General features: G+C 40.3%; 1 protein-coding gene across 4 annotated transcripts in view; it reads left to right on the top strand.

The window, feature by feature from the left end:
• Positions 1-16,432, top strand: part of slc8a4b (solute carrier family 8 member 4b) — a 124,238-nt gene that overhangs the window by 52,917 nt on the left and 54,889 nt on the right. For all 4 annotated transcript variants that reach the window (XM_033609316.2, XM_078163771.1, XM_033609317.2 and 1 more), the window contains exons 2-10: positions 3,947-4,206; positions 6,552-6,691; positions 7,151-7,303; positions 7,396-7,623; positions 7,735-8,136; positions 12,163-12,273; positions 12,360-12,512; positions 15,809-15,905; positions 16,135-16,326. In XM_033609316.2, coding sequence (XP_033465207.2) covers positions 4,026-4,206; positions 6,552-6,691; positions 7,151-7,303; positions 7,396-7,623; positions 7,735-8,136; positions 12,163-12,273; positions 12,360-12,512; positions 15,809-15,905; positions 16,135-16,326 — 1,657 coding nt within the window. In that variant the 5' untranslated portion in view covers positions 3,947-4,025. The remainder of the gene's footprint in view (positions 1-3,946; positions 4,207-6,551; positions 6,692-7,150; positions 7,304-7,395; positions 7,624-7,734; positions 8,137-12,162; positions 12,274-12,359; positions 12,513-15,808; positions 15,906-16,134; positions 16,327-16,432) is intronic.

Genomic DNA, 16,432 nt, shown 5'->3' with positions numbered 1-16,432 from the left:
CCAATCGAGGCAGCAGAAGTCCAGCAGCTCCCGTGTTTAGCAAGGCAAAATTATTGTTTTTGTTAATGGGGTCTGGCTTTGAAGAGAGCATAGCATAATGGGCTGACTGTTCGGGAAATACTGAGCATGCAACTAGATAAATGAGACTTGGATTATACTGCACAAGTTGTGTGAAAGTTTGTAAGCAGATGTTTGATATAGTTGTGCTGTTGTTAAATGCAGACCCCCTATGACTTCAGAAAGAACTTTCTCAGTTTTTGGATTCTTCAATCACCAGAGGCATGCGAGAAAAACAAATTCAGCGTAATGCGGGGTGAGTAATTGAAATACAAATGGTCATTTGGAGGGTGAAGTGTTCCTTTAATCAAGTTAATGACTAATCAAAACTAGTGCACTTGTAGATTATATTTGCCCCAGACCCCTGCAGAGGGTTAAGGTCTGTGAAGTTGTAAAAATTCATTTTCATACTGAGAGATGGGGAAGATTTTTTAAACTTGCAGCTGAGATGTGAAAGTTCAATTTCCTCTCATTATAAAAAAGAAGGAAAAAAATCCACTTCTAACACTCGCAGTGAAAACCTTACAGCAATCTGTCATCCAGGAGTGAAGTCTAATTTCTGACTGGAAATAAAAAACCGAAGAAAAAAAAAAGAAGAGAGAGAGTAAGGGAGTGGAGGGGAGCAGTAGCAGGATAGACTGCGGCGAAGAAAAGCGAGTCAAGTATTGAAGTGACAGGTTGTTGTCAGAGCAGCGAGACCCTGGAAGATAGATGAAGACAGGGTCAGCAACTCCCTGCTAATGTCACGACAGATGACTAACGGTGGTTGTGTGTGTGTTGGTGTGTGTGAGCGCGCGTATGTGTTTGTGCGAAGACAGGGTCAGCGATTTTTCGCCCAAGGCTGACGAACCCTGAGTATGTGTGTGTGAGTATATGAGTACAAGGTCAGCAAATTCGGCACTACAAGACTAACACAGTTTGTGTTTGTGTATTTGTCTCTTTGCTCTGTGTGTGTACATGTTTCTGTTCCTCCCTGAGTACATGTTTGCAGTAATTTGACCTTACACTGCCAGTTCAAATGGGTCTCATCCCTTTTTTTTGGTCTGTTTTCACTCTCAACATATTAACTGTGGCAAAACTGAAAAGCCACTCTGCTTCCTCTTCATGGAAACATATTGCCGTCGTATCTCTGCTGTCGACTGCTTGTTCTCAGCTCAGCTAATGTTCACTGCCAAACACTGTGGGGCAGCATGAAATCTGCAGCAAAGTACAGCATCTCCAGCCGGCTGCACACATGCACTGGTCTGTAAGGGCTTGTGTGTACAAATTTACACATGAAAGACTTCTTCAAGGCCATTATTTCCTCTAGGGAAATTCAGTTTGTCCACCTACTTTTAATGTTGCAGTTTGTGCTAAATAGCATGTTCATGCTGTACACATGAGAGAATGCCTTGAGTTGAAACAGTCATCAAAGTTTGAACATTCGGCCTTCACTGTGCACTCACACCAAAAGATTTATGAGCAGTAGCAGAGAGACTGCGGGAGTCTTTTGCCCTGAGTTTAACCTCTCAGTCAGCACTTTCTCTGTGGCTTTGAGATTGAAAGACATTAGCACCCAAATTGAATTGATTTTTTGAGCACTTCTTTGGGCTGCAGACACATTAATGACGCCTTATCAAGTTGGGAAAGGTGTAATCAAGCAGTTGCCTATTTACACATCCAGGAGACACCTAGCAACGTTAGCATTCATTTTAAATCTTGTTGTTGGCCACCTGGTGAATGTCCAGCATTTGCTCTCCTTTTAGCTCTGTTTTTGGTCTCCACCAACTCCTAAGAGAAGTATGTTGCTCTTTAGCTGCTGAATGCTCCAGTGTTCACCAGCTAGTTGTTAACTTTGACTGCTGTTTTGTATGAGGCAGGTGATGTACCAGCCCAGTCGCCAGAGTAAAATGTTGCCATTGTACCTTTCTGCAAAACATGGATATTGTACATTTCAAGTGTACGGCGTAGTTCAGATTACATCTCTGTGAGGAGGAGATGGTGGATGGCATGTCATCTACTGTAGGCAAAATGCAGCAGACAGCATCAGACCACAGTTTGAGACCAACAGAAGTTAAAACATGTCCAGCTGTGTTTGTGACAAAACCATTTTACATCAAAGCATGATGTTTTGCCAACCATTACTAAGTGTTTTTTTGTGCCTAAACCTTATCACAGATGAACCTTAGGGTTCTCGCAACATGATATTGAAAATGTCAACATATCTGCTACATATGGAACATACAAATGTAACATGTCTCACTTGCAGAAACGGGCAATGCCTACATTTATTCTGGCAATTAGGATTTGTTGTTTATTAAACACTTAAACACTCTTGACTTTTACAACTGAACATGACACGCTTAGTGGCCCTCTGCATCTGTTGTTGATGTTCTGCGATGGCGTGTCAATTCACACTTCTTACAAGCACTATGTCTATTCAAAATGCCTTTCACTTGTTAGATGCATGCAGTCTTTTTCGGACATGGTTAGGTTTAGAAAAAAACATCATTGTTTGGCTCAACATTCACATGGGAAACGTTGTATTACATTGTTGCCAGCCATGTTACAAACTGGTGCCGTCTGGCAGCATCACAAAGCGGCAGTATTTGACAAGTTGGGAATGAGAATGTGCTGGTCTATTAGAGCTTTTCCACTAAAAACAGCGGACTGATGCAGCTGGAATGCTTACAAGAGTGGTGGGACTGAATCAAAACAGCCAAGTGTTGGGCCAAGTTAAGTCTATGCAGCAAAGAGGAATAATTATCCAGGGATATTTATCTGTGAATTTGTCAGTACAAACAACCTCTTTCACACTACACATAATCATTTGACCCATTGCTTGTTTAAAAATGTGAACAATGCACCTTTAGCAACCTGCCAGGAAGATCTGCATCCAGATTCACACTGTATCCACTGTATAGTTTATCTGTCAAAACATAAATCAACAAATTCACCACATTTTGTTGTAATCATGAATATATTGGACATGCTGAGCGGAGAAGTTTAGTGCGCAGTGGAAATGCTTTTATGTGAAAACTTATCACCACTAAAATTCATAGTGATGAGTGTAGCGGAGGGGGCCCTGATTCTGGTTAGCTTCAATGTGCTCGTCCCTGAATAATAAAACCAAATGTTTGCCTAGATTACATCAGCCCGGTGTTTATCCTTCATCACAAGTGATTCTAAGAGTTCTACCTTCACATTTAAGGGATGAAAGGCCGGGCACAAAGCCGTCCTTGTATGAGCCCATTTATAGCCTGCGGTGCTTTGGAAGATTTCTATCACAAAGTCTAGATTAAAAAACAATGTTAAGTTCTAAAGTCCACATTACAAATGTGCATCTACTGTCTGCTCTGCAGTGCAGCTTAAAAAGAGCCTCCTATTGACTGTTCTAGCATCCAGATTAAAAACAAGAGGTGATTGATTTTTTTTATTTATTTTTTTTGGAAGAACCCAGGGCAGCTATATCTACTTCAGCTTTATTATAGACTTTATTATTTTACCTTTATTACAGATGCTGGCTACAGGTGTATCATCATTTAGAGCATTTTTACAGACTTTACTCGTGGCCTTTCTTTTATGTAATGACCTTTCATTATTGCTTTTATCGCTTCTTTATTTTGTTCTATCTGTTTTAATCCACCATGAAGCAGTTAACAACCACTTTCTATTGAGTTCTATTAAAAATGAGGAATGTTGTTTAAGTTTTGTCTCACCGGGGATGCTTTTTCTCAGCCTGCGCTATTAACCTCAAGTTTTACTACTTCCTACATGCTTTAATTAAAAGCCATTGAGTTGATTTAAGATGTTTTTTTATAGTGAATACAATTAACTAACAGAAGTAGTTCTCTAAATGGTTCAATAACAGCTCTCCTTCTGTCTCTACCTTTTCTTTGTCTACCTCAAGGATTTGGACGTCACTCCACGCTGCACTGACCCATTAGAACTCAGCAGAGTCCAGTGAAGGCCCGGCCGCATCAGCAGAAATGGCTCCAGCAGCCATGTCTCTGCCTCCATCCCCTCTTACTTCTCTCCACCCATCCCGCCTCTCCTCAACCCTCCTCTTCTTCGTCCTCTCCGCCTTTCTCCTGCTGTCGTGTCCTGGATCGGTGCACGCAGGCTCACATGAGAAAAACTGCTCAGCCAGTGGAGACCCCTGTCAAGAAGGTGGGTTGGTCTGTGGCTTAATGCACACAGAAAGGGATTAACATGGGATAGATTTCTTCTCTTAACTCTTACAGGAGGTGCGGCTTACTGAAAGGGTTAAGTAGGGAAAAGGGTTAAGCCTCTACTTTTCCACGTACCAGCCATGTAAGCTATTGATGTCACCAGCCTTTGTCACAGCTCAACATAATGATGCTTTAGATCAGTGAAGTTTACCAGTGGTGGTTACAGCGTTTCATCTCTGAAGTGGCTTACTCAATGAAATCAATTTCCTCTTTTGTAAGAAACAACAATTAAGCATATAATTCATTATTGATTGTATGCCCCTGTTACAATGGAGGCAGCAGATGCATTAAACTATATGACTTGACTGCATTAATAATTTTACTCAGCTTCAGTACCCTGCAGATGTAAAAGCCAAGTCTCAACAATGATTTTGCACAGAGCCATTTAGCTTTTTGGTGCAAGCACTATATTTGCCTGTCAGCTAAAGGGGAGACACAACAGGTGAATACGGTAAAACATTTAACCAGATATCACCACAAGGGCAAGGTCACACATGAGTGAAATTAACATTGGTGAGTATTTACCCCCCTTCCACTTTCATTTAATGTGAGCAGAAGGGGGGAATAGCCAGTACGTCTTTGCATTGTGGAGTTCAACTTTGGTAAACTTTACAAAGTCACAGCCTCAACCAGTAGCAAAGAAGTATATATATGTGTCTAACAACCCAATAATGTATGATTGTAGCCATGAAAAATACAAACTGCCCCACATTATAAATGCTGCCTGACTGACAGTGAGTCAGGAGACAGGCATGGAATGTAAGAAAATGGAAAAGGTACCAATAACATCATATTTTGCAGTATTTATTGGCAAGCTAGCTCTCCTTTTCCATCCACTGCCCACATTCAGTACAAACATCACCTCGTCACTCACCTGCATCCACTCGTGTGACCATTACTTAAAACTTCCTCTGTTGAATACTTACATTAAAACTTTTTTTTTTTTTTGTAGTAGAAGTGTCCTGAAACTTTATGTTGAAAAATTAAAATGAGGTGTTATTTAGGTAAATTTGCACAGATTTTTCTAGAAGAGAAATCTGAACATTTGAAAAGCCTGGTTCAAAATTCTTGTTTCCTGTTGTTGACATGAGTTTTGGATATCTCTTTTTATCACTTCAAAAATCAGAAAACACTGCAAAAGTCCATTTTTGTCATGTTTTTAGGAATAAGTTGTATAAATAAGGCTTTTAATGGTACATGAATGAACCCCTTTGTAAAAACTTCAGAATGTAGGTAGAAAACAATGGGAAATTTGGTGTATATAAGTACTGCTGAAGTGGAGATTCTGGGTTTGAGAAAAAACTAAGCTTTAAAGATATGTATTATAAAATTCTATACATTATTATAAAATTCTATACATTTTTAGACAAAAAAATAAGACACTACAGGTGAAAAGGGTAAACTTTGTAACAAATAGACATGACTGTTCACTTTCCCAGTTGATTGTGTGCATTAAAATAATATTTTTTTTATTACAAGTTTTCTTGAATTTTTATGTTTAAATATACAAATGAGACATTATCTAATAAAATATGTTCTTTTTGCATACATTTCCAGACCAGAAATTTGAACTAAAATAAACACCTTAATGTGTATCCTATGGTCAGTCATAATGATATTTTAAATATATAAGTTTTCTTTATAATATCATATAGTAACATAGATTGGAGTTACATCACAGCTTAACTAAATGTGGTTTATTGCATATCTCTCATGTGGTACCAGTATATTAGTCTTAAGAGTCCTTAATTTCTAAAATAGCCTATAAATAACCTCCTGGCATTTATTGCAGTACATTTTGCCAGCTCATGCTGTGCGACCTGTCCAGAGGCTCTGCAAATAACAGAGAGAGATTTATATGCCAGTTGCCAGGTGCTAATGCATAGTTAAAGTTGAACAACGTCAGCAGAATATTCATAACACACCCGCGGCAGGAACACCACACCATACGAAGGTGACAGTGTTTCATCGCCTCCTGGGTAAGAAAAAAAAAACAAAAAAGTGAGTTATCAGCCGATTGTGCCAATTTACTGCCCTGGAACTAGAGCGCATTGATCCATTTTTTATAAATTTTATGAAGACGAATGGGACCATATGGAAAATCTCCCACTTATTATAATCCTTAATCAAGTTGTGCTGTCACTGAGCTTTTTAGAATATGCCAGTGGCAGACTGTACGAGATTAGAGAGGGAGAGATCAGTGAGGTTATCACACAAATTGTTATTTCTTGTGATTCTTTGCTGCAAAACTCAATTTGATTATTTTCTTTTTTTACATTTCAGGAGTGGTATTACCCGTGTGGAACCCTCAGAACCCCTCTGTAGGGGACAAAGTGGCACGGGCCATTGTTTACTTCGTAGCACTCATCTATATGTTCCTGGGTATGAGCATCATAGCGGACCGATTCATGTCTTCTATAGAGGTAGGCAAGAAATGGATGACTGCACACTTATTGTACTGTTGAGACCTTCTGTTATGAGTTTCTCCTCATGATGTTGCAGGACTTCATAGTAGATTAATTCAATTATATATAGAAGTCATGACAGCTATCACCAGCCATCATCATTTCGGGGAAATACAATGGATCTAATTTAATATGACTCATGTTTGACAGCTCTGTGGCATCATCTCATAAAATATTTAAATTGCTTTTCTTTCCTTATCACTTTCCTCTCATTTCCCTTTGTTGCATCCTCTTCTCTTCTCTTCTTTTCTCTTCTTTTCTTTTCTTTTTTCTTTTCTTGTCTTGTCTCATCTTTCCTTTCCTTTCCTTGCCTTTCCTTGCCTGTTCTTTCCTTTCCTTTCCTTTCCTTTCCTTTCCTCTTCTTGCTATTTATTTCCTTTCATTTTCTGGCCTTTTGGTGTCTCCTCTCCTCTCCAGGTCATAACATCCCAAGAGAAGGAAATCACTATAAAGAGGCCGAACGGTGAGACCACCACCGCCACGGTCAGGATCTGGAATGAGACCGTTTCTAATCTGACTCTAATGGCTCTGGGTTCTAGTGCCCCCGAGATACTGCTGTCTGTTATTGAGGTGAGCACAATATGAGCTAGGTGGTTACACATTAGATTAACTGATACAGAATGTAATGGGAACACGGTAATCTGATTTTCACCCCACCATAGGTGTGCGGTCACGGTTTCGAGGCAGGCTCTCTGGGTCCCAGCACCATCGTGGGCAGTGCTGCCTTCAACATGTTCGTCATCATTGCTCTGTGTGTGTACGTGGTTCCTGACGGAGAGACGCGCAAAATCAAACACCTTCGGGTGTTCTTCGTCACGGCGGCCTGGAGTATCTTCGCCTACATCTGGCTTTATCTGATTCTGAGTGTCTCTTCCCCTGGAGAGGTGGAGGTGAGATAGGCAGAAATGGAAGCTGTTACCTGAGGAAAGTTTGGGAGAAAAGGAGGAAGTTGGGAAGGAAAGAAAAAGGAAGCTGTTAACTCTGTCTCCTCTCTCCTCTAGGTATGGGAGGCGGTGTTGACCTTCCTCTTCTTCCCCCTCTGTGTGGTCCAGGCCTGGGTGGCCGACCGTCGCCTCCTCTTTTACAAGTACGTCCGAAAGCGTTACCGTGCTGACAAGAACCGAGGCATCATCATTGAAACTGAGGGAGGGAACGATGGAGGGATGGGTATGGCCGGAGGAGCACTGGGTCCGGGGGGTTTCACCAAGATGGACATGCTGGAGCTGGATGGACAGATGGCATTAAACTGTCACAGTGGGATGGACGGAGGGTTGATGGAAGAGGGAGGAGCTAAGGATGAAGAGGACGAGGCCAGAAGGGACATGGCGAGGACGCTGAAGGACCTGAAGCAGAGGCACCCAGACAAAGACATGGAGCAACTGATTGAGATGGCTAATTATCAGGTAAGGGAGTGTGTGCGCACACATGCACAAAATCACACTTGTGCACACACACACACACAAACACAATAGCTGTGTAAGTTTGGTGATATTCCGTACTTATTTTTACAGATGAAGACAGAACAATTTCTAGCTTTGACTGACGTGAGGTTGCACAAAGTATCAAAGTATAGCAAGTTGAGGCTTATATTAACACAGAGAGCTAATGCTTTGCTAACATTAGCTTATCAGCTAAGTAACTTTTTCACAAACTTGTTTGAACAAATAAACACAATTTTAAAAAATGATTTTGTTGATTTAATATTGACATTACTTTTATTGAAGAGCACATTTTGATTTTTTTAAGACTCAAAGTTTAGGTCTTGGGACTTGACCCAAGAATTGCCTGTCTTGACTTGAGACTTGACGTGGATCTTGAATGTTGAGACTTACTTGTGACTTGAAACAAGACTTGGTCCCACTTTTGAGGGATAGTGTGACATTTTGCTTTTTTGCCAATACTCTACTGAGAATATCGATACCACTCTCATGTTTGCATTAAGTATGGAGCTAGAACTGGGAGGCGACTGGGAGACTATTAACTGCTTGTTGCAAAGGAGAAAAAAAAAAAGCAAATGCTTCAGCATCTAACTCCATCTAAAGCCACAAAATTTCATCTTTTATGTTTCTATGGATTATACAAATGAGACATGTGTCCATTACTGAACTTTAGAGGTGCTAGTGGGCATATTTTTGACTTTTGGAGTTAGTCAAGCTAACTGTTGTGCTCTGCCTTCAGTCTGTATGCGAAGCTAAGCTAAGCTAAGCTAAGCTAAACTAAGCTAAGCTAAGCTAAGCTATGCTAAGATAATCACTTGGCTCTAGCTCAATAGAATACTTAACCTGCATTCATGTGGTGTTGGAATAATCAGAAAAATGAGTTCCCATGAACGCCCACAAATTGGAATGACGCAAAAAGTCAAAATTATGGTACACAACCTGCTGAGTTAATGACACATTACAAATGTTTGGTTGATGTTCAGAACTTTTTTATTCATTCACGTATGGCATATTAAATTTTGCTCACATGTAATCAGTAATAAGGTATTAGTCTGTAATTATTAGTTGTTGTCCATGTAGTGTGACCTAGATTAGTTAGAAAAGTTATTTATTAGCATTAACCCCGTCAGGAAAGGTAAAGCAATATCTTAGTGGATTTTGGGAATACAGGCTGGGGCAGCAACAAGTCTGGGAAAAAAACACTTTGTAATATAGCAACATGAATCTTCCCTGGGATGTAAAATGCTCTGAGCAATAAAATTCAACACATCTTCTTTGTAGCATCCCTGTTGTTTCCACTGTACAACTTAAAAACTCACAAACACAGGAGTTGAAAGAACAACTTCAGGCTAACTCAGGGAAATGGGACCATCCAAGGAGTATATGAATTGTAGCATGAATGCACAGGCATCAAAGTGGTATCGAGCTTCTTCTCTAACTCTTGGCAAAAAAGCAAATAAGCTTACTGTATTCAGCAAAATGTCAAGCTACTCCAAGACATATGCAATACAAAAACTTAAAAGTATATCAGTGGTGTGTACACTTAAGAATATGACTGGATGTAACACTTTCTTCCAATTAGTTTCCCCTGTCTCCATCTCGACTTTGTTTCTTAAAGTTCTCCTTCTAAAAATCTTTTTACGTTCAGAAACAAAATGAAAAATAACATTACTCATACACATTTCAAGTGTGACTCCTCTGAGGGTGACTTTGTGTTGGAGATGACGCTGTGACACATCCAGTTGTGAACGAGGTGTTTTTGGCGATAGCAGGTAGGACAGCACATAGGCGTTATACAGAGAACGTCTCAAAATGTTTCAGAGCAACTTCTGAGCTGTTTAACAAATTAATAAGACTTATGCCTACTGTAACTGCTTCAGTAAATTTAATTAAAATAATCCTTATTTGTCTTTTGTAGTGCTTATTTATTTCTATAAAATAGAAACCCAACTATGCACACACACCAAATATAAAGTTATAAGTTACAGTTGTTTTTATGTTGATGTTTTGTTTTAACGATGTCTTTTATCCTCTACGCTCTGTAAGGCGACCTTGGGTGACATGAAAGGCGCCTCCAAATAAAATGTATTATTATTATTATGATTATTATAGGCTGCGGTTGTTGCTGGCTGAGTATTAGACAGCCACACAGTCTCTCTCACACACATCAACAGATACAGAGGGAAATACAGTTTTTTCATCTAATGTTATGTGCTGGTAAAACCACTAGTCTGCAGAGTGGAAGGTGCCATTTGGCTCGATTGACAGCACTAAAACATGCAACCCCTCTGGCATCCAGGTGATTTTTTGCCCGGTAAGTTATAAGAACATTAGGTATGTGAGCGTGAAAGTTCACAGTTGACAAAAAATTTGTAACACAAGGTCCACTGCAAGGTTACCTTTTTTTGAGCTAACAGCTTCATCTCTCACAGTGAGTTCATTTACAAGAAAGACCGTGAGATGTGGTTTAAAGTTTGTAAAAAGCCAGCAGGCGGACCTCGAGTTAAGATTTTTTGGGGGAATTTTAGATCTACAATTTGTTCATTGATATTTAGAAGCCATGAAAAAATGTGTGCTTTGTCCTAAATTTAACTTTTGGTTAAATTTGGTGTTTGATTAGCTGAGTTTCGATAGTCAGTGCGTCACAGAGAGATTAATCGACTAGTCGGTTAATCTTCTCATCCCTGGTCATAAGAAAGAAGCTGCTACTAGATTGCTGTCTCACACACACACATGTCTCTGTTGAGAGATTTACTCACACTTGCTTAAAAATGTTTATGAGAAGAAATAAAGCTGGCACATTAAGGATTCCTCTGCTTTATCCATTTTCATCCTTTAATGCTGAACTGTAGAAGCGGTCCAAGCCTCTGCTGCTCTCCCTTTCTCTGCTTTCCCCTCTTCCTTCCCTTGCCTCCTCTCCAAGTCATATCTCGGTCTCGGTCTTTGGTTTTTTTTGGAGCGAAGGAGGGAAGGAAAGGAGTTTGGCAGGCACCTCAAGGTGCACTGGGTAACTTCCAGATGTTTGTTTGCATTCAAGCCTCCCTCCCCCCTGCAGCTACTCCCTCAGCTGCGTGCTGTAAATAAAAATGACAGCTGCCCTGGAGATTAAACTCAGCTGGGTAAATTAAGGTTCTTGTGCTCATAATGAATCATTATATTAAAAAAAAATAAAATAAGGGTCCCCCGTGGTGGAACTGGACTTTCATCAACTTCGGCCAGCTTGCTCAGCAAAACCACATCAAGTTTTTAACTAAACTAACAATCACTGCTTCTGTCCCTCCAAGGAGATGTAGATTTTATGAGGATTCTGAAATGAAATTGCCGGCTCGCTTCCTCTGAATTTATAAATCACTGTGTTCCCAGCTCTGAGACCACATTTAATCTAATGATCTCTCAAATACAGTGGCCAATTTGTTCATTTTCTATTTGGTGGATCGTTAGGATATTAAATTGGTATTCAGCCATACATTTTCATTGAAATCATTACTTATAGATTGATAAGGCCCATTAGATCCAAAGTTTGCAGCTAAGAAAGTCAGCAACTACAGTCTTGTGCGTTTCAAAAAGGTTAATACTTAGGGAGACAGCTACAATGCAAAGTCATTCATTGTCAGCGTGATTCTAATTATGTATTCATTTATTTTGTCTGTCTCTGTTTAGAAGTGCAGTTACAGCTTTTTAATGCGGGAGTGAAGTTCCAACCCCACAAACAAAAGAGATAGTGCAGTATTTAGGTTAAAACCTCAAGCATCCCATCTTTTGAAGTGTCCTCAGTGACTCTGCAGCTGACCTTTGACCTCTAACATCCCTGAAGAGACGTAAAAAAAATTTCACAGCTTAAGCTGTAAATTGCAGCTGTCAGTTTAAGAGTGAAAGCTTTTCTTGAAGAAAGACTAATCTGGAAAAAGCACAGTAAGGTATAGATTAACATGATGAATACAATAGAACACTTTGTTATTGATTTGTCCTTGATTTGTTTTTGTTGATCAGGTCCTGATGCAGCAGCAAAAGAGCAGAGCATTTTACCGTATCCAGGCAACCAGGATGATGATCGGAGCTGGCAACATCCTGAAGAAGCACGCCGCCGACCAGGCTCGCAAGGTGAGACGCACAGTCTTCCCTCATCTTCATTATTAAAAGCAAAAAAATACAAAGCACCTGACCATTTTTCCTGTGTGGTTTTCCAGGTGGTGAGCAGCCATGAGACCCAGGCCCAGGAGGATGACCCTCACACCATCAGAATGGAGTTTGAACCCTCTTTGTACCAGTGCTTTGAAAACTGTGGCTCCTTAAAACTGACCGTTGCCAGACACGGAGGAGACCCTGGAGTTACTGTCAAGGTGTGTTTGTGTGTGGTATTAGTGCATGACCGTGGAGTTTTTCAGAAGAACAGGAATCAAAGTGTGTTTATAAAATGGTGTGTATGTGAAGTAGAGAAGCCCAAAGACTCCCAGACAGACTAAAGCAGACACAAAGCTCTGAACTGTTTTCATTCACATCTTTGGCAGTTTTCCTGGTCTTGGTTTTGATCTTCCTTATAACATGTTCTCACCTCTAGAGACTTTGAGTATCCTTTTTCCTTTTCTCTGGTCAGAGCTAGTAAAAGGATAGAAGTAGGTGAATTTGGAGACACCATACAGAACACTTTATTCTCCAGATTTTTAGATTCCAGCCCAGGTTGTAACTCAAAGAAAACACACATCCTCCTGCAAAGGCTCATTGATCTGGGGCTTAACGCTGGCCTCGTACTCCGAATAAGAGATTTTCTTTCAAGTCTCCCACGGGGAGTCTGTGTCAGCGGAATGATACCTGATCTGCTTGCTTTTACTACCGGGGGCTTTGAAAGGCTGTGTCTCGTCTGTTCTTCTCCCTGTATACAAATGAAGTTATGATGCAACATCAGTGCTGTGTGTAGAGGCAGGCTGAAGGCATGGCCTCAGTCCGCTGTCTACTGAAGGCTGATTCTGCTAAGTGAAGTGGTCTATTTAGCCCACACACAGGCTCTTCAGACATGGTGTCAGAGCAGCGCTTCAGAGAATAAGAAATTATTATTCTTACCAAACAGGATTCCTAAATGAAGCTACTTGTACTTGACGGCTCACTTACTGAAACAGTCAAAAGCTCAGAGAAGCTATTCACAATCCCAGACTGCAATCTGCAAGACTTTTAAATATACAGGAAAAATCCAAAGAAATCTACACTGCACTTTACCCTATAAAAAGTGAAGTGTGTTAGTCCAATATTTACACTCATTTTAACTTTGTTTTGCAATGCAATTACTTGAACACTGAGATAAAACCTCTGTCTTTTCCAGCTGCTAAATGCTCCACCATGTTCACCAGCTATTTGCCAACTTTGTCTGTCTGCCATTTGGTGCTGAGCTGTGTACAGTGGCTTTTTAGAGCTTTTCAGTTGAAAACAGCTACCTGTAAACAACACAGATAAGAGCAATTAGACTGAACCAAAGCATTAATGTTGCTGCTGTAAAACTGAAACAATCAGCTGAATGCTAGAGAATGATAAAATGTTCTGTATAGCTAAAGTGAACAGCAGAGTCAGGTGACAATTCTCCATGGGTTCTTCAATATGACCATAAATTTTCACATTCACAGGAACTTTTTCATAATTCTAAAAACCTCCTTTTTGTTGTGTCCACACCACAAGAACAAGGAACAGCAGTTCTTAGAATGCAGTTTTAAGGGAACTTTAACTTTTTTTTGGAGGAACCATGAATGACCTAAGTGTACAGTGAATGATGTGGAAGTAAGCAGGGCTGGGTGTCATTTAAAAAATGATGATACCAGTGCCAATACCAGTAGGCCTACCCTTAAATTGAAACTGATACCAATAGAATACTTAACTCAACACCCATAATGGGAATGGAGTGGTGTGTAGTATAGCCATAATTTAAAATGTTTTGGTGGCATCTCTGCTCTCTGAACTGCCATCTCTGACCTCACCGCTCCACACACTATGTGGGTTGTAGCGTCTAATGTGGGAGTGTGAGCTCTGTGCTGGGAACAGTTGTCTGCCTGGCTGCGCACACTCAGTAATAGGGGTAACTGTTAGCATCACATGGCTAACGTTATCTAATGGTTATTAACAGGGTTTAATGACAAAGTCCAGTCATTTCGGTGTTGGTGTAAGTTTGTTAGGACCGTTTAACTGCTAGGTCTTGTATGTTAGCTGCTGCTGCCTTTTTAGCTCGTGCTAACTAGACAGAGCATCTCTGGTAACAGCAGCAACAGAAAATTTGCTGATCTGTTGGGGAGTCGGGACAGTCGGGGATCAGACCCCATGGTGCAAAAAGGATTGAATGCAGATAGCATTTGACTGGAGAATATTTGATACTACTTGGTGCTGGGTTATATCGGTCGATATCTTAAAAGTATCCAGTACAGATACTCAGCCCGAAATGTAAGTATACTTTGATCGGTGGAACACAGCCAATGCAGCATCAGCAACCACCACTTTTAATGTGCTCTAGTTGTGTGAACAATAGACAACAGAAAAAACACAAACGCTTGTAACAAAAGAAATGTAAGAAAACATGGACACATGGACCAACAGTCAAGTCCAGGCCACGTGATTTTGACTCGTCAAAGCAGAAGTGACGTGGCTGGCTTACAAAACATCACTTCAGCATTTTTCTTGGCAAGGCAAATGCAAACAGAAAAAAAGCCCTTGAGGGTATCTTATATAGTTCTCAGGGGGGCTCCCCAGTGCGCACTTCCTCTCAACAAGTCCCCAGAGCTGTTTACTCCGAAAATAAAAGTGCTAATAATATCAGCTTTAAATTTGCTAGAATAGTTAGTATATGATGTTTCTGCTATACCATCCATGCAATAAGGAAACATATTCCTATCAGATTTATTCTGTACATAAGCTTGCTGCATTCACAATTCATATCTACATTTTGTATTTTCAAATTTCAGACATCTGAAATATTAATTTTGCCTTAGTATACAGTAGCTCCCAGCAATATCAGCTATTATAGTGGATGCATTCAAAAATAAGTTTAAAGCTGTGTCACTCACACATTTCATCAAGAGCAAAAAATACAGCAGAGCCAAGAAAATGATTATAAAAGCACCACCAACACCGAGTCACTGATTCAGCTTTGCCTACGGACAGGCTCAGATTATTTTGAAGAAATCTTAATTTTTTTTTCAATTTTTATATAACAGGCAACACAATCTGATCACTGTTATCTGATTCTAAACAATGAGGATAAGCTTGTAAGCCTCTGTATAGGCTGGAGAGGGTTAATAAACGGGGCAGATGAAGAGAGGACACAGGGAATGAAGAGGATACAGGGAAAGTTTTGTTGTACTATCTTCAAAGTCTTTATTATCAGACTGTATCTGACCAGAGGGCTCAGTTTAATGAAGCCGTTTTTCTTGTTTTCTCTCACCCTATGTTCGCATCTCCCCAAATGCCTCTCCTCCGTTTCTTTGCCGTCCTCCTCGATCTCTCACTTCTTCTCTGTTCTCTGTGCTCTCCCTCTCTCTTTGTGTTTATCTGCCCTTTTCATATCTGTTCACTTCTGTTTCATCTTTTGACGTCTCTTTGCTCTCTCTCTCTTCCCCCTCGTCTCACCCCGCTTCCCATCTCCTTGTGTTCCTATCTCCCCCAGGTGGATTATCGCACAGAGGACGGTACGGCAAACGCAGGTTCAGATTATGAGTTTGCGGAGGGAACACTGCTGTTTAAGCCAGGAGAGACCCTCAAAGGTAAAAATAACAGTCGCAGCAATAATTTATGGCATATTTTTAAAAAACACATCACTGAGACTCAGACTCAAATAGAAGAGGTTATCTTCAGCATCTTAGACAACTTTTTCCACTGGCTTCAAGAAAATTTTAATGTTTAGACTGAAATAATTTTGCATAAAGAGGAGTACCAGGAACTACTCTAGTCTGTACCAAAACCAACATTCTAAAATGACAATTCTTTTACCAGAGATCACAGTCGGAGTGATTGATGACGACATCTTTGAGGAGGATGAGTATTTCTACGTCCACCTCAGTAACCCTCGAGTGGTTGGTTATCCTGAGATTGGTACTGCCCCATTGGATGCCAGCGCCACCCCCAAAGCCGTGCTGGGTGACAACCACACAGCCACAGTGACCATCTATGATGATGATCACGCAGGTAAGAAGAATCCCTGAATGATGTCACAGGAGTTTCCATTTGCACTGTACATTTTATAGTTAAAGCCAAATTAAAATTAAAATTCCCCTCACTTTCTGTAAAAGAT

The sequence above is a fragment of the Epinephelus lanceolatus genome, chromosome 22 (assembly GCF_041903045.1).
Source record: "Epinephelus lanceolatus isolate andai-2023 chromosome 22, ASM4190304v1, whole genome shotgun sequence".
Lineage (NCBI taxonomy): Eukaryota > Metazoa > Chordata > Actinopteri > Perciformes > Serranidae > Epinephelus > Epinephelus lanceolatus.
Note: the sequence above shows the minus strand (reverse complement) of the source record. Positions and strands in the feature narration are given on the sequence as shown.